Source organism: Mugil cephalus, chromosome 9 (genome assembly GCF_022458985.1).
Source record: "Mugil cephalus isolate CIBA_MC_2020 chromosome 9, CIBA_Mcephalus_1.1, whole genome shotgun sequence".
Classification (NCBI taxonomy): Eukaryota; Metazoa; Chordata; class Actinopteri; order Mugiliformes; family Mugilidae; genus Mugil; species Mugil cephalus.
In genome coordinates, this window is record NC_061778.1 from 12,639,582 (window position 1) to 12,666,745 (window position 27,164).

The following is a 27,164-nucleotide window of genomic DNA, read 5'->3' on the forward strand; positions in this document are numbered from 1 at the left end:
GCGCAATATTATTCCGTCTTTCTTGCATGACATTTCACTTAAAACAACTTATTTTACAAACAAAACGCCCTGTTCCAATGAAAGTGTAATCATCTTAGCGCGCTTCCAAGGCCGTGCGTAAAATGAAGCGATCCCGTCAAGCCGACCAACTTGACGACGAAGTTCGTGAGTTTCAAACAACAAACGAGGCTGAATAGGTTGTTCAGATAAGACGCGCGTTTGTGCTGCACCATTCAACTGCCAAGCGCAGAGAGCCAACACTCGACAATGAAAACAGGCTTTTATTTCCGGAGCACAATGCGTGAGGCAGGTTAACCTGTGAGTGACATGTAGCTATTATGCTGCGGAGCTGTACCTCTCTAAGAAAACTTACCGGCTGCGTAGGCAAAGAGGGAGGGGTAGGACGCAGGGCGGCTTCTTTTGAATAAAACGTTATTTCAGGTACATAATGCGTTCATTATTTTTTTCGTGGGCAGTTTGCGCTGTATTCCAGCCACCACATTTATCTCAATTCGGTATGACTATGAAAGGGGTAGAACAAAACGTATGTAAAGGTCTGATGTTGTGTTTGAAAATGTTTCAAACATATGTACTATCAAACCAGCGTGGGGCTCGCCCTTCCCTGTCCCCTGCAGTGACTGTGCATGCACTTTATTGAAAGGCAATTAAAGAAATCCCCAGCATACACTCCCTAAATTGCGCACTCTCCAGTCATTCTCCAGCACAGATCACTTTAAAATATATATCAGAGAAACTTGAACAGTTATAAGGCACGCCCCTCACCTCCCCCACACGGATTTTAGGTCGTGGTACTTAAAGATAGAAAATGAAACAACTCCACAGTCATAATTCCATCAGCCACTAACGCTTCACATGTCTAATCCAGAGGCAACGTCTCCAAGTCAGTCGTGCGGGTGTAGCCAAGTAGCCACCAGAGTCTGACTCATACTGCAATTACTGGGCTCCCCCTCCAAGCACTTCTCCTCCAGTCCGTATCCGTTTAGTTTCCAAATTTACACACAGCCCGCGGTCCGCAGCTCAGACCGTCCTCAATATCCAGAAGACCCATCTGAAGGAATGGCAACATGAAAACTCATCTTATGTCAGATGAGATGTCAAATCTATCCCTCGTACGTTGCTTAACGCTTGCCTTGAACTGCTATGCAAGTTTAAATGTGATGTTTGCTGAAATATAAAACCGGGCTGATATTTAACACCAGCATTCGACCTGATTGTTCACAGGCGGACATGACCACACTGCGTATCTATAGAGGTTAAACAACACTAAAACACCGAATCCACAAATAAAAATAAACTTCCGCCACAATATTTAAGTGTTCTACGCTATTTCTGGGAGAAAACAGCTCTGCAACACCGATAATATTCAGCCTAATGTCAAATGTGTGCTGCACGACGCACGTCGACTGAAACTGGATAATACCGGAATCATATTAATTGAAGAAATAATTATAGCAAGAGCTCTTACTCCATCTCGATAACCACATGGTGTTTTTCTCTGAAATTTGCACAATTGCTGATTGAAATTCTTCAAATTTCACACTGAAGCGAAAGTTGTTTTTCTGCCTGATTTTAAAAAAATTACATTAATTGCAATAATTATTTAAGCCTTCTCCAATTTCTCAGGCCCCGTCCTGGCCTGTCAGGCCTGAAAGAAGATTCCCACGCACTGCCCTCAGCTGAGTTTGTCTCTGTTTTATTTCCATAAAATGACAAGCAGCCTCCCAAATCATGACAAAGAAGAATGAGTGTACTCTCCCCCCTCCTCTGCCTCTATCCATCCATCTATCCATCCCTCTCCTCTCCCCCCTCCTCTCCGCTCTCATGGGTGCAGGTGTGCTGATACGCAGCCAAACTAAAGCAACAAACGGTCACTAATGACTGAATGGATGTCTAATTATTGACAGAAAATGGATAAGGAGAATTTTATTTTAAATCAATACATTTTTTATCTGATCTAGCTTTATAATGATATAATACATGAATAAAAAAAAGAAAAAGCGAAGAATTGGGTGTCATTCTAGGAGGCGCGGCCGAGCCAGGAAAATACGCAGTACTAATGCATATGCATGTATGATAATAGACCAACATTTCCCCCTTAAAATAACGAGGTTTAACTAATGCATGTATTTAAAATACATAGCAAACATGCGACACATTAAATCCCAACTGATTCGTGCAAAATGATGGAAACATGGCGTAGAAAAACAACGGAAAATGGAAGTTTGTTTTCCACTGCGTTATCTACATCTCTCCCATCTCAAGCACTCTTTCCGCTCCAGTGGCTGTTTGCAGCCCCCCAACCCTCCTCCCCTCGCCACACACACGCACACACAAACACACATACACAGTACAACTCGTTCAGTCACGGGACAGGGCGATGTACAGTGTGTATAATCGAAATAGACCCTGTAATCCAATAACATACAACAAAAACAGCACGGAAGTCCCCGCCGCAGCTGCAGCCTGGCAGAGGGCACTGCCAAGGCCAGTGATGGCGACCAGGAGCATAAAACTCTCATATCGCACACAATTAGAACACAATTCTGAAAACGAATCATAATTTGTTAACCAAAAGGGTTGTAATCCGGTATTTTTAAGTTATAGACTTCTGCGTAAAGAAAATGTGTGAAAATAGAAAAAGTGAAAAATTATGTGTTCTGGTTCTTATTTTTCACTGCGTGCGTGTTTAAAAGTGAGAGAATTTGATGCAAAAAGAACAAAACATTTTATATGTAGAGGGGAAAATGAATCATTATCTCGCATCTGCAGCATTTTAGAGCGAAGCCAATCAGTAGAATCTGGTGCCACAGAAAATGGTGGATGAATAATTAGACCAGGGATGATAACAACCGAGACTGCATAGGCTACAATATGACACTCCTACATTTTGTCAAAGAAAATAAACTGTAATATATGACCTCGTCTTTTAAACATCCAACTGGGGCACATTATCTGCAAATTAAAGGCCAGTGCTCAATACCCCCAGCATCAGTTCACACGTCTAACATAAAATGTATTGACCCTTGTTGCCTCACAGCCGCATACACTTCACACTCACACACATTAACACGCGTATCGACGTTTATGCATTATTTTAGTGTCCATTCAAAACATAATTGATAAAAAAAAGGGATGCTTTAACCCCTAGGGACCACCTCCCTCTCAACACCCCCCACGCACACACACACGCACACACAAGCTCACTAACATATCTGTGCTGCGACAGGGCAGAAAAAAAAAGTCAGCAAATACATTAAACTCATGTGCCCCCTTGGACTTTAGCGAGTAAACAGCCTACAGCTGTGGCCAGCCTCAGCGCTTGAGGTCGCCCCTTCATCCGTGCGCGCGTCTGCAGATCCTTATCAGCCTCCCCTCCTATTCAGTATCCTCCATATTCACGACACCTCCACATATTCATCATGCAAAATGCAAATGCCTTATCCCTTTTTTCAGCTCAACAAACGCAGTGTGCACTTTTGAGATCTGTGTGGCTCACTCAGTGGCCACCAAGCTGACGAGCATGTTGATTTCTGAGCTCACAATGAGACATTTTATCATCTTAATCACATTATCAGGTAATTACTATGAGGCACTGGGAACGTATGAGGAAAACGAGCACTCGCTCTGGAGGAAACGATGGCTGATCAAGAAAGCATCCTCTCAAACCAAAAACAAAAAGTTATCAGTTTTCCTCTAAAAGGCAATTTGGAGTTTGATTCGACACCTCAGCCCTCCCTTTGTGACATTAATTGAATTACTGAAATCAAATTTATGACCCAGGCACGCCAACAGACACGCACAGACAACTTCAGGACTAAATTGAAGAGGTAACATGCAGATAAGCAACATTTGAAGAGGGAGCTTACCTTCTTGCAAAGAATACAGCAGAAGTAAAGTTACAAGCCACATGCCATTAAAAGCAGTTATATTTCACAGGAATGTTGTGCAGTCCCCAAGAAGAGTGCACGGCGCAGCGGTCGGCCAGGCGAGGCTCCGTGCTGGACTGGTTCTTGCTGATGCTCCCCGGCGGTCTCTCCAGCCCTGGTCCCACACTCTCCAGCGCCGAGAAACGAGCAGCGGAGAAAGTACCGCCTCTGTTCCCTGTTCTCTCCTCCCCTTACCGGGACAGGCTGCTGTCGCCCCACCCCCGGTATCCTAATAATGCGCCGTGGCGGAGAGGTGAGCCACACGTACTATGGGGGACCAAACGAAAACCACCGAACCCTCACGCGGTGAATGAAGGTTTTTTTTATCCGGTTGAAACGTTAGTGTAAGTGCAGCCTTCAAAGAATCCCGGAGAAAAGTCATTTAAATTTTGTTTTGGCGCAAGGAAGTTGAAACACAAAAGGGAAATGCGCTTGTTTCCCTTGCAAATCAGCCTGGTGATTTCCATAAATCGTTTTTCGTCGTTTTAGCAGTGGCTCTCACTGAAAGTGAAAGTCAAATGGTCCGCACCAATAGAATGTGACACTGCGAGGATAAAAAACAAAACCACGGGCATTGCGTTGCGAATTCCAGGAAAGTAGGAGAACAGGGGCGCAACGAAGATGCAAACTCCGTTTCAAAGGGGAAAGTGGGAATGCACTCCGCTCTGCGCACCTAAGTGTGGACTGTCGCTACCGCTCAACTCACCTTCCTTTAGAGGAGACAGAATAGTTGTGTTATATTACACAAACGCAAGTAATTATCTGCAGTCAATATTATTTAAGACACTTTTGAGATGATCAATAAATTCGTTGAAGTCAATCTGAGAATTTCTCTCTGTCTCTCTCTCATTCTCTTACCCAAGCACACGTGGAGTGGACGCGATCAAAGACGCACGGGCATTGTTATTAGTTACAGACTCCGGAGACATGTCTCTGAACAAAACACCCCATGCTTTCATTGATTCTAGCTACTTTGTTAGTAATCTGTATTTAAAGAATCCGACAATCGTAAAAGTCTTTCAGCCTACTGGCAGTTTCAAACTTCTTTAAGAAACAACAGGTGTGAAGAGGGGCACAGCCAGGCATTTTCCAAACAACCTGCAAATTGCATCTGCAGCTCAACTCCTGCCCAGGACACAATAGACGCTGACATAATATCATATCCACTGCCAGGTGAAGTCACTAAAAGTGATTATAATCTGGTTCTCGTGGCTCCTGTCAGTGATTGGCTGTATATCAGGCAGCAAGTTGAACATTTTGTCCTTAAAGTTAATGTTAGAAGCAGGAGAAATGTTCAAGCAGAAGGATTTGAGAGACTTTGATGAGGACCAAATCTGAGATGTTTAGCCAAGTTGGTCGGAACATCTCCGTAGCTGCAGCTCTTGCGGGGTGTTCCTGGTCTGTAGTGGTCAGCCACCATCAACAGTGGTCGGTAGGAGAAGAACCAGAGACAGGGAGGAGGAGGAGAAAGATGAAGGAGGTGTGCTTGGTCGATGTTCAGGTGCCGGTACAAATCACATCCATATAAATACCAGGACCCAGGTTTACCAGAAGAACATTGGTGGTTTAAATGCTGGAACAGACCAACACTACGGCCTAAGTACATATGAGAAGCGCCTTAAAATGCTTCAAATTTCAGCTGAAATACTTTGCCAAAAATGATGGACTCAAAGATGCAACATCACCCGAATGCAAGGCCGGTGTTTGTTCACACATTTCAGACCAACCACAGAGCCTCACTGTACTCACTTCTACCACTCGTCTATCAATCACCTTCTACTTGACACGAACTCCCTTCTAACCTCTCCCATCACTCTTTGTGCACGTCTCTCTCTCCCTCTCTCTGTGGTTGTGTTTTGAGAGTCGTAACCAAAAGTAGTCCTAGTTGTGAAATCGAGCCTTGGCAAGCTGTGGCCTCTCTCTCACTCCTACTGAAGAGCCGCTGTGGTGTGGCAGGCAAGGAAGCACACTCTGCCTCCACCTCCACTCTCTATTATGTAACAGGTGGAAACACACACACCCACGCAACCTGTCTGTCTCTCTCTTCCACACAGACCCACGAACATGTACGCACAAACACCACAGAACAACAACAGGGAGATGCTTAGACGCACAGGGTGAGCTCATGGGGTGTTTCTATAGCATGCTTCTGCGCAACGAGGTGTGTACCTTTAAGTCTTTCTCATACGTGAGCAAGTTTTCGGCTTTGTGCACTTCTCCAGCCACAGGTCGTAAGTGCAGCCTGTGGTGTATGAGTGAGCGTGAGTGAGTTGGGTACTCTTGTTTAGAAATCTGACAGCCCTCGGGGGAATATAATCTGCCTCTGTATCATGTATTCTACACTTCAATACTCTCCTTCCTCTCCTAGTGACAAACTGGCCATATAAAGGTACTCAACACATTGACACTCTAAGCTCTTTGCACACATAAGCTCCACCCTGCTGCCCAGTGCGGCAACAAGAGAAGTCTCTGTCAGGACTTCAAAAGGCAGTGTGGCAAGCTGGTTAAGGGGCTGATGTGAGCTGGCCTGACAGCACCAAGCAGGTTATACTGTATGTCAGCCAGTGATCATCATGGAGGCTGACAGGCTGAGCTGGGCCAGCCAGGCCAGAGAACGAGAAAAGCAGCTCCCAGACAGCTCCAGTGACTGTCACCGAGGACAGGACCCAGGACAGGCTGCCACCACACCGCTAAAAACCACAGCAGCATGTGACTCATCTCCATCACTCTCCTCTGTCGTTGCCCGGAGATAAGGGAGGAGATGGGAAGCGAGGGTAGCGGGAGAGTGAGAGGAGCGGAGTTTGTTGACTGAAGAAGACGATGAGTGAGCAGGGCGGAGGAGAACCACAGAAAGCCGACGGAGGGGCAGACAGAGAGAGTGATGAGGCGGATGAGTTAATGTGGACGTTAATGTTAATGCTCAGACAATCAGAGCTCCCCTCGGGCTCTGACTACATGCTAGGATCATATTAGCGTTAATGTATCCAGTATTAATGCGCAGCCCCCAGCCCACTGAAACCTCAGCAAGGTTAGAATTTGGAGAGAGACGGGGCACGCCGCGCTGCTGCTTAGCTTTGTGCAAGGTCAAAGGAATCAAAATGAGAATGGGGTGAGGGCTGCAGCAATGGGGACGATTGTGTTGGACCGTGTTTAGATGAGAAAAGGGAAAATCGCCAAATGATGGGTCAAATACATGAATTTTGATCATTTTAAACCAAAACAAAGAAGTAAAATTTGACTTTACAATCACAGTACTCCTGTTTTGTTAAGTGTCGGTCTAAGTTAAGCAGCGTAATGCAGAAGCCCGGCAGCCCAGGCAGCGCTGCATGCCGTTTTCTATGAACGAGCCTCCGCATTAGGCTAATATGAATCACACAGCACCATGCTGCAGTACATTAACAGGAAGCTGCCAACCAATGGCGTCTGTTTGCATTCAACCAAGCATGCGTGATGGTTACGGCAGATGTGTGAAAGTGTATCAGAGCATCAGAGGATGTGTGCGCATGTGAGCATGTGTGAGCAGGACATATATTTCTGGCAGAACTCCTAGCTTACAGTCAGGGGGTGCATGCATGCGTATTTGTGTTTGCTTGGGTGTGGATGCGATCGCGAACGTGTGTTTTTGCATGAGAGTCCACGCGCGCACACTTACACACACACAAGACATGAAGGGGTGTTAATTTATTCAAATGAGCTGGGGAGGATAACGAGAGGATGGGTGCGGGGCGGAGGAGGTGTACTGTATGTGCAGTAGGGGGGGGACACTTTCTTCGGCTGGTTTCGTCCCCCTATTTTTCCCGGTTTTCCCTTACCCTTGTTTTTGCAGATTTGCAAATGAGTCTATTTGCATGGCCGCAGAGGAAGGAGGCACGGGAGACGAAGGAGAAAGACGATCAGACTGAAAAAGAGAAACCAAAAAATTGGAGACGGGGAACTGTACGATTCGGAAGCAGACAGAACGCCCTCAGACTAAAACACACGGTGCCAGGGCGATACCACCACTTCCAAGATGGCTGCCGCTGGAGGCGTCCTCTGTGGGACCAACCTAGAGACCGGCTGCTCATGCTCCACAGTGGGTGACACACAAACATACTTTCCTGACTTCCAGCGTGTTCCTCAAGCACAACAAGCAGAATGAATGTGCACAGCGCAGTAGAGGATTAACATTATTATTTGGATCTGGACGTATTAAAGACTTGAGAAAGTCAGCTTGAACAGAGATATTGATCAGAGATATCTAGTGACACCCAGTGGTCACAATTAAAGATGTTATCATCATTAGGAGATAATATACTGCTGCATTTCCGGAATAGTCTGGTGCTGCAGAAGTTTTCAGTGGAGCAAACTCGTCAGTGAATCCAAATCAAGGTCCTGGCTCAAAGATCAATAATGCCAAGTCTGGCCCGCCTGTTCTGCTTCTCGTTAGACATCTGGTTATTTAAACAGTTGGAAACATTGAATGTGTTAATGCTCTGAAAGACGTTCTTCTGAAGAGAGAAAATCTGTCATTACCAAGCATAGTTTTAATTAAAACTACTCGTGACAGCGAGTCAATGTTATACTGGCAATGTGCCAAACCTCTATGAGACAGAAGTCTGTTTTAATGTATCTTTATGGTACTTAAGTGGTTCATATTCCCAAACAAAGTTTTATGTAATTGAATTACTTAGAAAGCCTTGGATGGGGTGATGAATCCCAGAGTATAGATAAGTCTCTTGACAAATAATTGACGTTGCCACGATAGGTTTGCTGTCTGCGACTGGCTCCAAAACAATGTTTTCCAAGAACCATTCACCGATCAGCCACAACAATAAAACCGCTGACAGGAAATTACATTGCCCGTCTTGTGATCAATTAAATTTCAATGCTCTGCAGGGAAAATGCTGGACCTGGCATTCGTATGGATGTTACTTAGAAATGTACCGGCAACCTAGACCAAAGCAGGCACACCCACTCCTTAGCAATGACACTCCTTCCCAGCAGGATGCACTCAGACACAGACACACACACACACACACAAAACAGCTCAAAAAAGCATGGAAAACAGCTCAAGGTGTTGACCTGGCCTCCAAATTCACTAGTCCCAAACTGATCAAGTATCTGCAGGATGCGTTGAAACAAACCTGATCCATAGGGGGGCCCTCCGTTCAACCTATAGGACCCAAAGCCCCCCCACTAACAGCAGGTGCTGCTGGAGGAAGGAAAGCAACCGCCGCAAACGTCTCCTGTCACCGAGCTACAGGACGGAGCGCTTCAGGACATCATCCATCAAAATGCAGTTAAACTAAAGACCTGGCTGATTGCACTGACTGTCACACATTTACATACGAGACACTTTAGGTGAATGTTTTATTTAGTGTATATTTTATGTAAATGTACCTTTTTTGTAAATTTTACTTCTACCTCATTCTTATTTTATTTTATTTTTATTTTAAATGAACTCAGAGGAAGTCTTCAAGCTGTAGCAACCTCTGGGACAGTAAGATGTATAAATAAGGGTTGAAAAAACTGACACAAAGTCATGTTTTCACTCCAACCTTTGCTGTTCTGCTCTGTTACATTACATTAAGTCAACAATAAACCGATCCACAAACAGAAGCAAAGACAAAGAGGCAGGTGTGAGAAAGAGCTTAACAAAGGTTTCCATTTGACCCTGCGCGGTTTAATCTCACGGCTCTCCCACACAGGCCACTTAATGGATGGACACGCTGAACAGGCTTATTTCAGCCATATATTTTTTATGCTCTGCCACAGGAATAACAGGCGGAACTTAAAGTTCAATCTATTGCAAACTGGACTTTAAGTGTGCGCAACAGGTCATGGAGCAGCATTTTGTAAGCCGTGGCCCACATCTATAAGTTTGTATTTTCAAGTTAAAACTACACAACAAATCTGAACATAACAACTATTTATTTATTTATTTATTTATTTAAATAAAAGTACAAAACAAAGTTGAGAAACAGCAAAGCAAACTCTAGCTCAATCCTTTACCGTGTGAATAACTTCTTCCTCCCCCTAGGCTTTTGTTTCGACAGTTAAACGCCCTCCTGAATGCTTATGGGAACAGGATCCGATCAGCCCTCTCACACCTGTCCAGCGGAGTGTGCGTGTGCATGTATGCGTTTGCTCTGCGTCGTCAAAACCTCCTGCTGGTGTCGTGATGTTATCAGCTCCAGTGAACTGTGTGATAAATGACTTCTCATGCTTACCTCAACTGAAGCCCTCATGGAAAGCATGCTGACCCGAGCCCCGGGGGATCCAACCGGTAGAACTGCCTGCTTCGCCGCTTGCCAGTGGGCTGTGTTAACTTTTAAAGCTCAGTCCTTCGTTTTCCCATATATTCTATGGGCTGAACGGAGAGTAAAGAGAGAGGGAAAGAGAGAGGAAGTAAGAGAGAAGGGGGTCCTTGGGACTGAGGCAGTTGACAGCTCCTGTCTCTCCCTGTAACGACTTATTTATTCAGGGATAATTAATCAGGCGCAGTTTTCCGCCGCTATGATTAATGCGCTTTGTCATCTGTGCTGCAGTGAGGAAAATACAGTGTGATGCTGCTCGGCTTTAGGTGGTCCCCGAGTAGCGGCAAAGCTTGTTTCAAGTTGTGAATGGTCACTGAAAGTAACTTTGAGGCTAATACGCATGCAAAAACAACAACTTACATGAGCCCCAATGCAGACTCTGCCAGTGCGCCCATTTACGTTTTTACAACATCTCTGATGAAATCTGCAGAATTAACATTTAAAAATGATGACATCTGTTGTACTCCTTGGTGACTGAAGCCATTTTCCATCTACCTGTCCTTCCCGACACTCCCTGTGGCTTCCCTCTCTCCGGTCAGCAGCTTTCACTTCTCGGCCTGTCCAGACGTGGTCGGACAAGTTCCTCCTTTGGTCATGCGCCTGGTCTTGTGGTGCCACCTTGTGATCGTTTTCACTACCGCAAGAGGAACTTCAACAACCCGTTCGCACGTGTCCCCGTTGTTTTTGTTTTTATATACGCCATTTACACACTCAATATAAACGTCTAATGCTCTTATCGCGAGACTTTCCAAAGCTGACCAAAGATTTCGAGTTTGAAAAGCAGAGCAGTCGACTTTTATTTTCTTTTTTTTGTTTGTTGTTTTGTATCTGTGCGGTTTAAGCACCGAGGAAACAGAAAACCACGCATGTGCGTCAACCAAGGCAAATCAAATCATATCAAAAGAAAGGCGATGGCATGACTTCTGTTTAAGACGAGGCAATTTCACCTGCGTTGGGCTCTTCACTTCCGGGAGCGCTTGCTTTGTCCTCTCTCTGCGGGGGGTGTGGTCTGGTGACTTTTGTGATGGCTACGCTGGTTACGCCAGGAAACTGTTAAAAGTTTATTGTACAGTGATCACTTATGTCACCAATTTATTATTATTATTATTAGTAGTAGTAGTAGTAGTAGTATTTGTATTGTGATTATTGTTGTTGTTGTTGTTAATGATAATAATAGTTCTAGTGTTATTTTTTAAATTATTATTATGTTTTTTGTTTAATATTTAATTGTTAGTTTTAGGCAATTACAAGATTAAAACTTGATCCGACAAATTTTCCCATTTATTTATTTATTTATTTTATGTTTCTTCCTTTCTTTCATTCTGTTTTTGTCTTCATCTTTAAAGTATTTCAAAATGCAGCTGGGCCGGAATAGAACACCCAAACACAGCACTGTTACATACACTTTATTAACACAAAAGCCTCATATTCTCACACACGACAGATTAACAGCATTGCATTCTTGCACTCTCGCTCGTCCCTCGCTGGCTATGCTGGCTTTAGTCGTCTTCTAGGATAGGTTTGGGCTGTAGAGAATAAATAAGAAAGTGTTACGTTTCATTATATCAATCTTCATTATTATGTCGGTTGATTAATATTTCATGTAATCGTTATCAGACTTTTGACCAAATATCTTTTCTGCATTTTCTGTCTCATTATGACCAGCAGGTGTCACTATAAATCCATTACACGGTTGGGCACCAGCAGAGTGTCTTACCTTAGGTTTGCCACAGTTTCTGAGCTTGTTGCCTGCAGAGAAAACGACTGATTAGCTCATTTCTTTTTTTCTTTTCTTTTTTTAATAATTCCTGTGATTATTCTCATGAATGGTGCTTGCAACCATCCAGACTTTACACTCTCATACTGTACGTCCGACAGAAGATCTCTAACATTCACACTTCCGTCACACTTTAGCTCTTCTGTTTGTTTGTATCTTTCTGTTTCTATTTTCAGTCACGAAATGCATACATACGTAGAATGTAGCTGTTAACTTACCAACCAAGAGAAAGAAGGAAAGGAACACAATGACCCCGGCAAAGATCAGGCCTCCGACACGTAGTGTATGGTAGTCTACAAATTCACATGAGGGATTGTTACCACATCGTCATGCTGTGCTCCCATTTCTCTTTTTTATGCAAACATTCTTCACCTCACTTCACTCCTTCCGTCTGTTTTTTTCCCCCACTCATTCAATAACTTCTTTCTGATTCTTGTTCTTTCTTCTGTCTTTCCACACACACCCACATTGTTTGCCTTGGCAAAAACTGCCGTTTACCTGCGTTCTGCATTCTCTCATTTTCTGAGCGCTTGCGTAGGTTAAATATTAGCTCTGTTTCATCTGATCAGATACTGTCCTTTCAACTTACCATATACAAAGTCTGCATCGGGGTCAGTTGTTGTACCTGAGGAGAAACAGTGAAGGAAAAGATGTAGAAGTTGTACAGAAGCATGGCTGCTGCAGTCTCAGCTGCATGTCTATCAAAAATACTGAAAACGTGTGTTACATTTTTTGATCCAGTTGTCTTTTCTTTTGAAGCTTTTCTGCACTGTGCACTGATTTCCATATTATCCAGAGACTAATTCATCGTCTCAAACGGAAGCATGTGTACAGAGACAGCATGCTCTTCTGAGGTACCTAATGTGCAATAGTCTTTAGAAATTCAAATGTTCCTGCGAATAATGACTCAAACATTGGTTGTTTATCTGCCTCTTCACAACCACCCTTACTCATTGTCTTCTATTTTCTGGGTTGTCTTCTAACTTGCTGTGACACCTTGTTACGGAACAGCTCCATCCGCAGTGCTATGAGCAGTAGTAGCACGGAAATGTGTTGAGTGTGATTAGCTGCGGCAGAATGCTGAAATGGAAGTTGGTGAGTCGGCACTGTAAGGCTGCACAACTCCCTTTGTGTTATTGTTCATGTTTCTTGTAAATAATTTCCCAGAACATTCATTTTAATCTAAATATGGCGTAATGAGAAGTCCAGCCCATGGTGAATGATTAACAAGCTTTTAGTGGTTCTGACTCAGAAAACCCTCAAACGGTATCATGTTAAGGAGTCTTTCTCGCTCGCTGTAGTTTGTGGATAGGCTGTGTAGCTTACCTGGAGAAGGCATGTTGTCTGTCTGTGTGTTCACGCCGTGAAACTGGAGGTGACATAATACAAACAGTTAACAATAGGCCCGTGATGGCGGCAGCTGCCAGCCGGTGATCCATCAGCGGCTGCTGTTTTAAATAATTCAAGCAGACAATAAAAGTATTCACCACCAGGCCTGGTATCTGAAAAAGTGTTTTCTAAGTTAAAAGCTGCATGGATTTGGTTTCATTAATTCCTCCTTTTTAATAAAGTTAGAGAATTACAGAGGCTCATTTGAGCGAGCTTATTCGCTTTAGATGAGAGGTAGTTGAAAGGCTTGGAAATTCTATATAGCCGTGACAAATTGCCTCCCTGTGTTTCCTGCTGCAGTCTTAATAGGAACGTGATTGCCTTGATCTTTACTGAGAACTTTAAGAGGCTAATGGAGATATTGATCCCCTTTTCCCCACCTCTTCTGTCTACATCCTTCACCCACCCGTACACAGCTGCATGCACTTCTCGTTTGATTTACATCTCCTGAGATGTAATCGTTAACTTACACAGATTAACAGACTTAGGATTTCCCATGCTGTCTCCCCTTTCTTCAACCGTGCCACTGTGAATTGTGGACTTCAGTTATTTCATTCATTATGTGCCCCGGCCTCTGCAACGCACCACTGAGCATGAGGACACGCCGGACAGTTACTCATTAATACATCACAGCTCCAATATTCATTAACCTTGAACCTTGAAACAGGCTGATAGAGGTTATAGATGGAGGTTGAAAAAAAAGTGTTGCAATCTGTACTTAATAATGGAGAATTGATATGCAGTGATTTTACCCATAAAATTCAGCAAAGCAACTCTGATTTCTTCAAATACAGAGAATAATCAGAACACTGCTAACAATGAATATAATTGTCTGTCTTCCTAACACTAATGCGTATTAATTGGACTGTGTGTGCTTTTATATTTTGCCACATTAAATCATTAAGCAGCAAAGGTTAAACATTTCATTCACCTATAATTCCCGTTCTACACTAATAAACATTATAAACATTAGCTAACTTCAACAAAACATAGATTAACATGCATTGGTGAAAGATTTTGTACTCAATTCAAGGCCTCTCGAGTTCATATTTACTTAAGAAGCACTTTTAATCGAACATTTATTTATTTATTTATTTTGTAAAGCAAGTTTGGTAAAGCAAGTTATTACTCACCTGAGTTGCTGAAGGCTCCGTATCACCTCTGTCCAGGTGTATGTGCGGTCAGCCCAGTCCGTGTGTGCAGACCTTACTGCCACCACATAAGATCCACCCTCTAACACACACACACACACACACACACACACACACACAATGGCCTTCTCCACGCCCACACGACGTTTTTTCAGTCAAGACGCTCGGTTACATATTTACACTCTCATAAAATATGTACTCCAGTAATAAAGAGAAGATTGGACAACCTTTGGAATCATAGCAGAAATTAGCAACATATCACTGGGCCTGCTGCTGAGAAACACACTTCACTCCTGATAAATAGTGTGTTAGCATTAAAACCTTGACTGACATTGAGAAGGAAACTAGCAGTTTTATTCTAAAATGTTCCCCCCGAAGAAAAGGGCAGGAAGAAGATTCCACTCTGAAATTCGGTTTTCATCGAAATCAACACAAACACACATTCTGTTCAGACGTACTTTTATTCATTTATGCCAAAAGCACAACAGATTGCTACACAACAAGGCCTCATGCGCGAAATGACGATGGCGTCTACTTGTACAGCAGTCGTCTTTAAAACAGGTAAACTTAAAACTGGTGAAAGCCTGCCCTGACAGGAGATTCACAAGAGGGACTGCTCGTCGGTTCTCTCACTATGAGTTGGCTTACAGCAGGCTGCTATCAACGTAGACTGGCACAGAGATAATATCAATTTGCGGTCCACGTCTCTCAAACTCAGCACCCACTCTTTGTCTCTCTTTTGGTAACGCGCTATACTGTATGCGTGGTAACTTGTCATGACGTTACAAAGACTGACCAAGCAATTTAATAAAGAGACAAGAAGGAGAAGAGATTCCCTGGCTTCACAGATTTGCGGCACTAGTGGGTGTGTACAGGAGGGAGACTAATCATAGCCTGCCGGAGACTAGTTAATCCTGACGGAGCCGGTGGCAGAGCAGTGGAGAAGGTGTGTGGAGAAGAAGGCAGTGACACAGCTGACGCAGGAGCTCCCTCCCTCCGCTAAAGATGCTAAAACACTGCGGTGGAGGAGCCCGTGCAGATACCTGCAAATCATTCCTGTGCTCAGTCAGAGAGCTGTGGCAGTTGAGATTGTCTATTATAAGGCTCACATTGACATGTAGAGATACACTAGTGATGAACACAGTCATACATTTACAGGATATGAATGCACATCCACATGTGCACACAAACACACCCAACCATTCAAACATAAACGTAAACAAAGGACATTTAACTCTATATCTTATATATAAACTATCTATACTTATATATATGTATACTGTATGCTTACAGCATGTTATATTCCAAATGTGACAAACATTATTCAGGACAAAGTTGACAAAACAAGCAACAAAGTGGCACATCCTAAACCCTAAAGGTAATAGATAGATAGTACAAAATGAAGAACAGCGGACCACACAATGTTATGTTAAAAATTCTCAGAGGGTCTTAAAGACAATTTTGTGTCAAAGGTGCTACTTTCTAAGACAACAAAGTGGAGTGAGACACTGTCACAAGAAGGCACGGGAATGGACAGGAGCATTGAAGACTGGCATGGTCACAACAAAGAACAACAGGCACAAGAATTATGTACATATCACACCTCTGAACTCTCACTCTGTCACATAACCAGTTATGATAATCATCAATTCTCTTCACTGTCACTGTGGCTAAATATCAAATTAAACTGGTCATCATCGCAGACGGCAGTCAGGTCCTGTGGAGCTGCTTCAGTTCTCAGCTGGAGTCTCTTTGGCAGCTGCTGCAGCTGAAAGGGGTCAAGGACAAGGGATTTAGTCTGAGCATGAAAAGCAAAACATTAAACCTGCCCACGGTTATTTCTTACTTAATGGTTCTGCCCTTTCTTCTCAAACATGCAATCAGTAAAAGGATAATGCTCATAGTTGGTAAGGATACATGGAGTAACCTTAAGATTGTGCATTGTAAATCATTTCCTAAATAATTTAGGATATATAACCTCCCCTTTCCAAGTATATTTACTCACTTGGGGTAGTGATACTGTACATTTTCACACATCTAGTTTGGAGTGTGGCCACTTCTTCTGTGAAAGGTGTGTCTTTTTATTCCACCTTTTTCTTGTTACCTGCTTGTAACAGATAAATCTCTCTGTCTAAGGTCTGTCACTATGGCTAAGGTCTGTCACTATGTTCATGCGCTGAAACACCAGTAGCAATAAGTTTTACAACAACCAGCAGTGATTAGTTTACTAGATTTTAATAGTGCCACACCTGCAATGAGACCAAGTAGGCTCGAGCAACTAGAGTTACTCTTGACAGTCTGTTCTGCTTGATGAACCAGTGCACATTCTAATACATGAATATTTACTGAAATGAAAAGACCATCATGACAGCATGATTCAAGTAAGGTTGGCTCTGTAACTAACGCTAACCCTAATCTTGGGTTTATTTCTCTTCCTAGCTTGCCAGCTAGTCTTGTGGCTAGGCTAATGTAAGCTCTTCTGGTTTCACCCTTTGGATCACTCATACAGACTGCTGGAGAGTTAGATTTAGAAAGAAGAGTTATTTCTTCTCCAACAGGCACTGTAATCTATGTGGTGCAACATTGTGGTCTAGCCACAAGTTACACGAAGGAACGACTTGTTTTTAGGTAGATTGTTTTATGTAAATTTGGTGCCTCTGAGCATTAAAAAAAAAGAAAGCAAGACTGAGGAGAAACACGGATTGATGTTGCTTTTGATTGAGCACTGAAAGATGAGGCAACGCTGTAGGCTTACTTCATATGGACGTGCCGACAGCGTTGAGGTAATTACTCTCACTGCCAGCAGGGGTCGCAAACGTTCTACACTCAAAGTCAAGTCAAAGTCAACTTTATTGTCAATTGATTTAAATGACATTATACTAACGTTTACGTAGAAGTGAATCTTTACGTTCGAAAGAAGTGTCTTTTTTTTACGGTGGTATCGCTCATTGTGGGTATCACTACTTTTATGAAAGCAAAGCCACTACCTTGTCAGTACCAAGACCGGTGTGTCATGTGCACAACAACAGGTACGCAGAAATGGTCAACTAATGTGAACGGTATTGTGTATTTGGTTGGTGTAAAGGCGTCAATTGCTAAATCTCACATGTTGGACCAACCTAAATTCATGGACTTAAAACTAAGTACCATGTCTCTCACCTTTTATACTGTACTGAAGTGAACTGTGAAACACTGAATGATATGATGGCATGTCAATCAATCATGGAGGTATGTCAAGAGGTGAGGAACTGACAGACTGAGTTACAAAGTGAGCATCTTACCCTTGGAGACAATCAGGTTCTCCTCTTGTGCCTCCTCGTCTCCAGGGGCCCTGAGGAGAGGATCCACAGGTTGTCATGGTAACTAAATCGTGTAGCATGACCCAAAAAAAAAGCACTTACACAACCAAGTGATATTTTCTTCAATTGGAGAGAGGGACACTGACATACCTGGGCTTCTGGTTGATACTGCAGCGACATCGCCGACCTAGAAAGATTAAAAATTAGTTGCTGTATGGAGTGTCTAATTAGTTAGATGTATCATACCGTGTCATCACTACTAACATCTGATTAACATCTGAGTAAAGATAAAACAATAAATGTGAAGATGAGATTGTGAAGTCACATCGGGTATGGAAATGCCATGAACATTAATTAATTTATTGTTAATTAAATTTAATTCATTTGTAACGCTTGCATCCAGTGCTTGTAGGCGTGATAAAATTATAAGCGATCACACGCACGTAGGCAGAGGGTTGACTTACTGAGGATAAGAAGGATGCCCAGTGTGAACAGCACCACGGCAAATGCCAGACCCCCAATCCTCAGGCTCTCATAGTCTAAAAAAGAAAAAAAAACTGACTCATTGTCATGTAGAGGAAAATATTTTTCTTTTTTTTTTCTAGGTATTATTCAGTCTGAATTTCTGGATGATATATTGATTATATTATATATATATTGATTATTGATGCTTTCAGAAAAAGTTTTTAACCTTACCATAAATAAATGGGTTTTCAACTTTCTGATTGTCATCTGTAAACAGATAATGGAACAACACATTAGGAACTACACAGAAATTAAAAACCCAAGTTGCAAACCAGCGTCTCCTTTCTTACTCGTTTGATTACACATTTGTTTCGATCCTATTTCTATTCCATAAGCTTTGGAATCAAGTACCAAGAATTTTATTACTGTTAATGATGCTGCATTGTAGCATAACAATAAAAAATCTCACATCTTGAACATATATACCAAATCATATATATTTTTTAAATACCTGTCTTTGCTCTTCCTGCATTTTAATGATTCTTCTAAAATTTGAGAGCATGTTGGGAAAATACCAGATGGCAACTACCACAGCTGGAAACTGAAGCCAATGTATGAGCAATACCTTGGACTACAGTTCCACTGCTGCTGCCAAATGAAAAAGACGTAACTGAAACTTCAGTCAGAAAAGTCTATTTAGACTGGAGGCTGGATTAAAATTTGGCGGACAAATTTAAAGGGCACTGTAACCTCAGAAAACAAAGCGTCGGCTGGAACTCATGAATTAATGCATCGAATCTGACAAAATATCAAGTTTAACTGGACAAAATAGGGACATATTATACACACAATCCCAAAAGGTCATCTTCAGCACACTGCAGTTGTCTTGAACGGATATAACAGCAGGCAGTAGACAGTGTCATTATCAGTAGTATATTTGAATACTGGCATTCTTGTTTGGAAATAAAGTTTTCAAATTGCTCACAATCTATACACTTAAAATTTCTCTTTAAAACCAACCAACTTCTCAAATGGTCTAGTAATTTATGGGGCTGTTACAGTGTGACTTAGACTTGACCCCTGTAGCAGCCACTACTACTACTACAGGATACTCACCCTGTGCACTGGGGTCTGCTACAACTGGGAGGCAAAAAAGAAACAGAAGACTTGATTAGCAAAAAGGAACTAGCTGACAGACAGGAAATTAGATGTGCAAATACTTCACCACTAACTATTTCCACTTAATACAAACTCCTTATGGTGCAATAACAGATAACATGCTGAGACAGTACAAAAAATGATATGTCACAATCGGTGACAAAGCCAGGCAGGGGAAACCAAATATAAAAAGCTGAGTAATTGTTGTTTTGCTGCTAGTCCACACCCAGTGAGCAGTTTATCTTGACACATCAAAAACCGTACCAACACTACCTCCCTGTGGACAATTAGTGTGAGTGCATGTATGCGTGTTTGCGTTCGTGTAGGCATACAGTACTCAATGTGTTTCATGAGTGGAGGGGCACTTACCAGCCACACATACCAGGAGAGAACAGAGGAAGAGCAAAATAGTTTCCATGGTAACTGTTGACATAGAGAAGTAAAAAAAGGGAGTGTTAGAGAGAGACTGAAATTCTAGTGAGACAGGTTTTTTAAGTAAGTCACGGTAATCGGACATGTCTCTGCAATTTGAGACTTGTGTCAATAACACATCTGGTTTATGTAGACCATGCAGGGTATGACCACACATGCCCACATCGGGTGAGTTTGTAAAGAGGAATCATGACACATAGCACTGGCTCTGTGCAAACCCCAGGAGTTTAATTGATGTAAAAGGCCTGCGGATATTATCTTGCATAATGATCCGTGTTCACAGCCATACATGATCTCTTTTCCTGGCAGAGATTACTCCTTCGTCCCTGTGGACACCACATAACCTTGGCCTACTTCCATGTAGGCTATTCGGTGCACAACTGTGTCTCCTATAAAGTGTATTCATAATCAAATATTTTCCATTGGCAAATACATTTGGGAGGAATTGCTTTTTAGTCAAAGTGCTTCAAAGGCGTAATGAAAGAAATTAAAAATAACATATTAAAAGACATCTAAAGACAATTAAATTACATATATATACAAAACAGACAATAATACAAACCATTTCTGCATTTAATGTACTGGAAAGTTAAAGCAAAATACAACGTTGTTTTAAGTCCCTATTCAATTGAGTTTGCTGCTTTAGCACATGTTCAAGAAGCTTGTTCCACAGGTGAGGACTACACAAGTTAAAGGCTGCTTGATTTTGAAGGGAGCACTGAATAAGCTTGTCCCAGAGGACCTTAGGTGTCTGGATGCTAACAGGTAAGTACTCTGTACATTAGAGATATTTTGACGGCCTGAGACGATTTTGTGTTTCATTGACAAGCAGAACTTTGAAATGTATCCTTTCACTACATAAACCACTGAGCACACTGACTTGCAGATCTATGAATGTTTTAGGCCAAACTATAAGCAGATTTGAAACATTGTATTTGTAATTGTTTAAATTAAAACCTTGAGCTACAAATAATTTTACTTGCTTAAAATTAGCCCTTCTACACCATTCTGCACCAATCAAGTAGCCCAGACATGGCAAACCAATTACTGACTGTAGAAAGAGTCTGCCATGTTTTTACGCTGCCATGTATGTGGCCAGATTCCCTTAGAAAGGGAGGGGCATTCAGCCTGTAATAGGCAAGCTCACCACTAGATGCCACTAAATCTCACACACACACTGGATCTTTAAAAATAGATGTAATGTGTTCCACTTTCTAGGTGTAAACACGTGAAGTCATTCGACCATTACGACTGTCTAGTCTCTTCCTACATGGGCTTCGGCTGTCCACGGAGGACAGTTTAATGAAGTTTAATGAGACCTAGTTGTGGGATAAAACTTTATGAGGTAGATTCTATTATAGTAGTGGAATTTGATTACGTTCTTGCTCCCCGGAAACAACTGTCATGATCCCTTCTCTTTACTTCTTAATTTTGATTGCCCAACATTTTGGTTTGTGACTAGATTTTGGTTTAAACTTGACAAGCCCATCAAATCCCCAGTTTAGTGGATGATAACTTGCTCAAGAAGGTGGAAATTATAAACATTATACGTCAAATATCCCATAGTGACAGTGTCCATTTAACTTAAAACACCACTGACTAATTTTTCAGTATCTCTGGCATGGTTGTAAACTCTTAGTTTTGAGAATCTTAAGCCACGCATTACATGATTGTACCGTTCAATCTGGGCAGAAGAATAATAATGTAATGCAGCTTGATTCAGTGTCTAAGTCTTCACATTAAAAACCTTCACACCAGCTTTAACATGGTAATATTTTGTCAGTTGTCTGTCAGTTCAAGACAACAATAACAACACTACCTACAGTTGCATGAGGACAGACCTGATAGACTCAGTCCTCAGCCTAATTCCCCAGAAAATCCAATACAAATAAAATGTCAAATAGTGTTTGAAACATCAACCTTCAAGCGCAAGCAAATAATAACAGTGTAAATGAATACAGATGGGCAACATGACCTGACAGCACCACATTTGATGAAGCATGTTGTAGCTCCACAGTGAATTGATACAATATGTCAAGTCTGCAACTCAACATGTGTGGCCCATACACAAACCACAGGAGAGATCGTTTGCTTTACCACTCCACTCCACTTGTTTCAGAGTGACGCATTTCTATCCACATAACTATATTTCCTTCTATCCACCTGACTAATTGGACGTCTGATTGCCTGGGTCCATTTATGCCCATGTAACCATCCTGCTATTTGCCTTGTCTTCAGCTGCATTAGTGGTACTGGACATGCACTTAAATGATCAGTCCATTATAGTCATTATCAGTGGTATCTGCTGGAGCATTCCTGCAACTGCAATTTGTATGTTGGTGCGCCGTAAATTTGATTTGTGAGCCCTGCAAACAGACTTATCATTTCTGAGATAATGCGACACAAGATAACAAGAGGAGGAACAAAAGAAGCGATTATATCCATTGAAGTAATGGCTTGTACCCTCAACCCTTTATGACCTGCATTAGAAAAAGTATTTAGGTTAACGGGATTATTTTTGAGTAGAGAAAAACAAATGACGAAAGATTCCTTCATATTTATATCCTAAAACCCTAAATTCTTATGAAAACTTGAAATGAGGGAAATTATCTTATACCAGTGAGGATTTCCATTACCGTTGTGACGGCAAAACACAGGACAGAAATTTCTGAATGCTCCTCTTAATGTCATTTTTTTAACAGTCATGGTGTATGTGTTAAAAAGAATCTGGTGCATTCACGGTGGCTCTTTCACAGTCAAACATGGATATGAATGACGAGATGTGACAGCACAGTTTTTGAAGGCAAGTCTGTCACATTTGCACATCTTGATGGTGACATCTTTATTTCACATCAGGGGCAATGATTGATTGCTGGCCCCAAACTCTACATCACTTATATGCAGTTCAGTCATATTAATGAACCATATGCAGCTCGAGGACAACAGGCAAAGAAAACTGGGTCAGGCAGTCAATAAGCAGGTCATCTATGTTTATTCTACAAAAGTCTGCTTAATTGAGTTAATATAGAAGATTGGTTCCCATTCAAAGCTTTGTAAGGATCTGCCAAAAATGACTGACTGATTCGATGCCATTGCAAATTTGACACTTATATCTTTACTGATGACAGTTTTTACAAAGATAAAACCCTACTTGAGATAAAGAGCCTTAAATATTGATGTTGCGTTTAATGTATTAACTGTCTACGCTTTGTAAACTGGACTGAACATCTGTAAAAAATCTGATTTGCTGGGTTTCTAGTCGACATATGTTCCTTTTCTGATGATTGGATTTGGGCTAGTTTTCAGCGTATGCTGTAACACGGTGTGGCCTCTCTGCCAAAATCAATGCACAGCATGTTCCTGGGGGTTTGCCACGTTAGTTTGTTAGCTATCTTCTTCTCTGACTGTGCTGTAAGATAAAGTGTTTTGTGTGATTTCACAAGGGTTCCTGTGTGCATAGAAAAGAGAAATAAAAAGCAGAACCTTTATAGACAATTTTCGCCATTGCATTACTTAAGGACCCATCTTCAGAGTCCTCCTGTGTAACCAGCTGATCTCCAGATATCCTGGGTAACCACATATCTGGGCCATTACTGCCTGAACCGCTTGCTGGTCATTATTCACAGTCTGACTGGAACCTGAAATTGCAGCTGGAGTTGAGAAACTGCAACTACAACTGGATAATTTAGATTCAGATTCAGGGAACTTTTATTTATTCCAACAGGGCAATTTATTTGCAGCTTTTCCACACATGTCCCATACACAATTAATCAATCAAATAAACAAACAAGCCAAGGAAACGATGAGTGCACGGGCACGTAATAATCGATCACAAAATCACAGTTTATGCTCAGATAAAATCACTACAACAGCGTGGGTTTGCATACAAGGTGTGACTGGGTGTTTGACCTCTTCTGCTCTCCATATGGACTTTTTATCTACATGCAGCCAAAGCCAGATCAAATGTAACCAGTCAATAATTCTTAAATGGAAACCAGAAAAGCTTCTAATAAGATTCATATTCATAACTCAAATTCATATTCATATGCATTTATCTATTGGTAGGGATTGGTAAAGGTCAATTCCTCTATAGGGAACAGTTAAATTGAAAACTGTGCATAAGGATGCACTTGCTCCTGTCCTATATTTAGAAAAATAATGTGTGTTCAGCAGGATGCTCTTGAGTGGACTGGTGGTGCAAAGCTACATACTGCATGTCATTGTAAGGCTAATGGAAGGGCAGAGTGTTGGAAGGGCAGATTGGATGGAGGGATTATGGTGAGAGGTTAGTTCTTGTCGATTGCTCTTTTGTGTCTCACCTGACAAAGGCACTTGTTAGCGACAGATATTACGGCAGGTACTCAGTGTTAAGTGGCCAGTTGGACAATCTTCATTGATTCTGCAGGGACTAAAGATTGTCTGAGGTTAAAGGCCAAGCAATCAGTGGGGCACACAAATTGCGAGATGTCCATTCACACCAACCTCTACCCTTTTTATTTTTACAGACAGAATCCGGACCCCAACATGACAGAAGTTCTACTGTGTGTGCTGTAGCATTTATTTTAGATTGCGCCCAAACTGTCTTGGGTCTTGACGTCACAACAAATCTTTCTAGTTTTTCCTTTGTCTGACTGTTTTTTTCTTGCCAATGACTTGTGTCTAAGCGTGTACAGTAAATACAACAGTAACAATACATCTGTTTTTTGTCAAAATATACTATTCTGGCCAAGGTGAGAACAAAGCCAAGTTTCTTCAATCAAGTAATATTTTTAACCATTAGCAGTTCAGTGTCATTTTTGTCTTGTCTGTATTTCTTTGAACGTATCAAGCTATTCCGTGCCAACCTTGCTCTCCCTGGAAATGATACAAAGCACCTGAGCAGTTGCCAGTCCAGCTTTCCTCATTCTTATCTGCCCCATTGTTTAGCAATATCAAGTTTCAGAGTCAAGCCTTCTTTTGTTTGGAAGGAGAGTTCAAGAGAAGGGCTGGCCTGGATGATTGCATCTGTTTGGGAAAGAGAACTAAATGCGGGCAGGGAGGCTGTTTTCTGTAATCTGGGGACGAGGAAAGGGCAGGCTGAAAGACAATGGCAAGCAGACAGGTACAGACCACGTCTGGCAGGAGAGGCCAGGAGAAGGGCATACAGAGGAGACACCGTCGGAGGGCTGAGAAGCGTGGAAGAGCGCCGTTGTATGATAGTGACATTTCCAGTGTAAAATGCACAGAGCACTGAAAAGAAAGGTCAGGGAATGTTGTGAGGCACATTTGATGACGGAGATGGGGAAACGAGAAGGCGATGAAAAGGGACAACACCGAGCAATAGGTGCAGTGAGACCATAAAGCAGACGACAATCTGAGACATGAAAACAACTGTGGCCGTATCTTTGACTTGAAACTAAAATGTGTGAGTCTTGCATATGCTTACACAAGAATATATGAGTAATTATGGAAAAGAGAAGAAAGAAAGAAAGAAAGAAAGAAAGTAGCGTTTTACAGGAGGCCAAACCCCACCAAACCTTTTGTGTGTGATATCCTGTGTACAATAAGATCTGAAATGATATCATGTGTAATTTTGTGTAAATAAAGACCTCTGTTCTGCCATTATGCTTATGCTTTACAAAGGCAACATTTGCCTATGCTGTTTGTATAATCATGTTCCTTTTTTAAGGCAATGTTTTAAATGTAATTTTGATGGCAATCGTTGTGCCAGGCCTCGGTTTCACTTTTATGGGCGTGCTGGTTTTGGTTAGGACATCAGATTGGTGACCAGTGACCCTCATGGTGCATTTAGATTCCTGTATTTCCTCGTCATTAAAACTGCAGGGCACCTAAAGAGGTCATAGGACAAGTTCCTATAACATTTGTAGGAGGGGGGAGAAAAGGCAGCCTGGTCCCCTATATCTGCCACCACCATAATGATGTTACATCGCCATGACAACGACGTGCGTCGTCCTATAGTGTCTAGCAATCGCCATGGCAACTGGAAATTATGGCGCCGAGAAATGGGTTAAGGTTACGGACTGTGAAAACACAACCGGAGTCCCCACATTGGCATCAGCGAGGGGTGTGGCGCACAGTCAGTCAACTACTCGGCTGGAAAAATTCAGCCTTTTCTTTGATATGTCGCCTTACAGCCATTTTTTAAATCATTACGTCAACTGCACAGGCGGACGGGCTGGTGATGAATCCATTGGGTTGTTGCTATATGATCAAGTTGCGCGCCGACGACAGAAACGGACCGCGATCACGCACCGCTAATGTCTCTATTATGATGCAAACGCTTGGCAGATATCACGCGCTCCCCGCTTTGACGGAGAGTCTCATAACAGGCAAACCGGCGCAATATATTGCGATGTGTGACGTCTGCGCATCCATCCACTTTTGCCCGACTCAACCTGTGGATCATCTGATGATCCGATGCCCAAACAAAACCAAGCCACCACCCGCCCTTTTATTCATTTTATGTTATTTTTTTCTTATGAAACCGTAAATGATCACAGCAGTGACATGAAAACAACATCTGGTATTCATTTTTTAAACTTACATCTACACTCAATTTAACAGTCAGAGAAAGTGGATTAATCACGATTTGATCCGCATTTGGCCATACTCATATATATATTCTGCGCGCAACCACAGAAGGTTTTAGTGATCCGTGCCAACAGACACACCCTCACGGTGTATCAGAGCATACTGTAAATAGAAAGACGTAAAAGCCATCACTTCGATTCATTGACGCCATGTCCAACAGTGTGTAAATTTATCAAGCATTTCGGTGCGGAATTATTCCACTGAGTAATGTTATTCACTGTCATTTTTTTTATTTTTTTTTTTCATATTGACAAATCTGCAAATGGAAATGATTTTCCCTGAAAAAAATGCATGTCTACGGGGTCTCTTATGACCCCTGACTCTCATTTAAAAAATAAATTAATTAATAACAATAGCTCAATATAAGACATCAAATATAAGCTATCAACTCACCTTTTGTTTCTCCAGCGGACCGTCAGGGCTGACAAACTGATCCACCCACAAAATAATAATAATAACAAATTAGATTGTCTCTCACAAGGCTTTTGTTTGTCTCATGTGTCAATATGCGCACGCTGCTGACATCTACTTCTCACGGAAAAATAGATGTGATGGATAACAATGTGACTCCTGGAGTGGCTGTTCATTCAGTGCCTTCAATCCTCTCCCTCTCTCCCTCTCTCTCTCCCTCTCTCTCTCTCTCTCCCTCCCTCACCCCT

At 42.1% G+C, this 27,164-nt stretch overlaps 2 protein-coding genes across 3 annotated transcripts in view; both read right to left on the reverse strand.

Moving 5' to 3' along the window:
- LOC125013927 (Down syndrome cell adhesion molecule-like protein 1 homolog) overlaps positions 1-4,614 on the reverse strand; it is an 88,686-nt gene extending 84,072 nt beyond the window's left edge. Inside the window, exon 1 of one of the 2 annotated variants that reach the window (XM_047594885.1) lies at positions 3,888-4,614. In XM_047594885.1, coding sequence (XP_047450841.1) covers positions 3,888-3,930 — 43 coding nt within the window. In that variant the 5' untranslated portion in view covers positions 3,931-4,614. The remainder of the gene's footprint in view (positions 1-3,887) is intronic. The other variant, XM_047594883.1, reaches the window with a different exon arrangement.
- Positions 4,615-15,002: 10,388 nt separating this feature from the next.
- Positions 15,003-27,123, reverse strand: fxyd6 (FXYD domain containing ion transport regulator 6). Its single transcript, XM_047594907.1, has 8 exons — positions 26,899-27,123; positions 19,852-19,905; positions 19,441-19,464; positions 18,556-18,591; positions 18,324-18,398; positions 18,010-18,046; positions 17,842-17,891; positions 15,003-16,328 (listed from the first exon to the last, which is right to left on the reverse strand). Exons 2-8 carry the CDS (start codon positions 19,898-19,900, stop codon positions 16,291-16,293), a joined length of 309 nt encoding a protein of 102 aa, XP_047450863.1. The 5' UTR covers positions 19,901-19,905; positions 26,899-27,123; the 3' UTR covers positions 15,003-16,290.
- Positions 27,124-27,164: the final 41 nt, after the last annotated feature.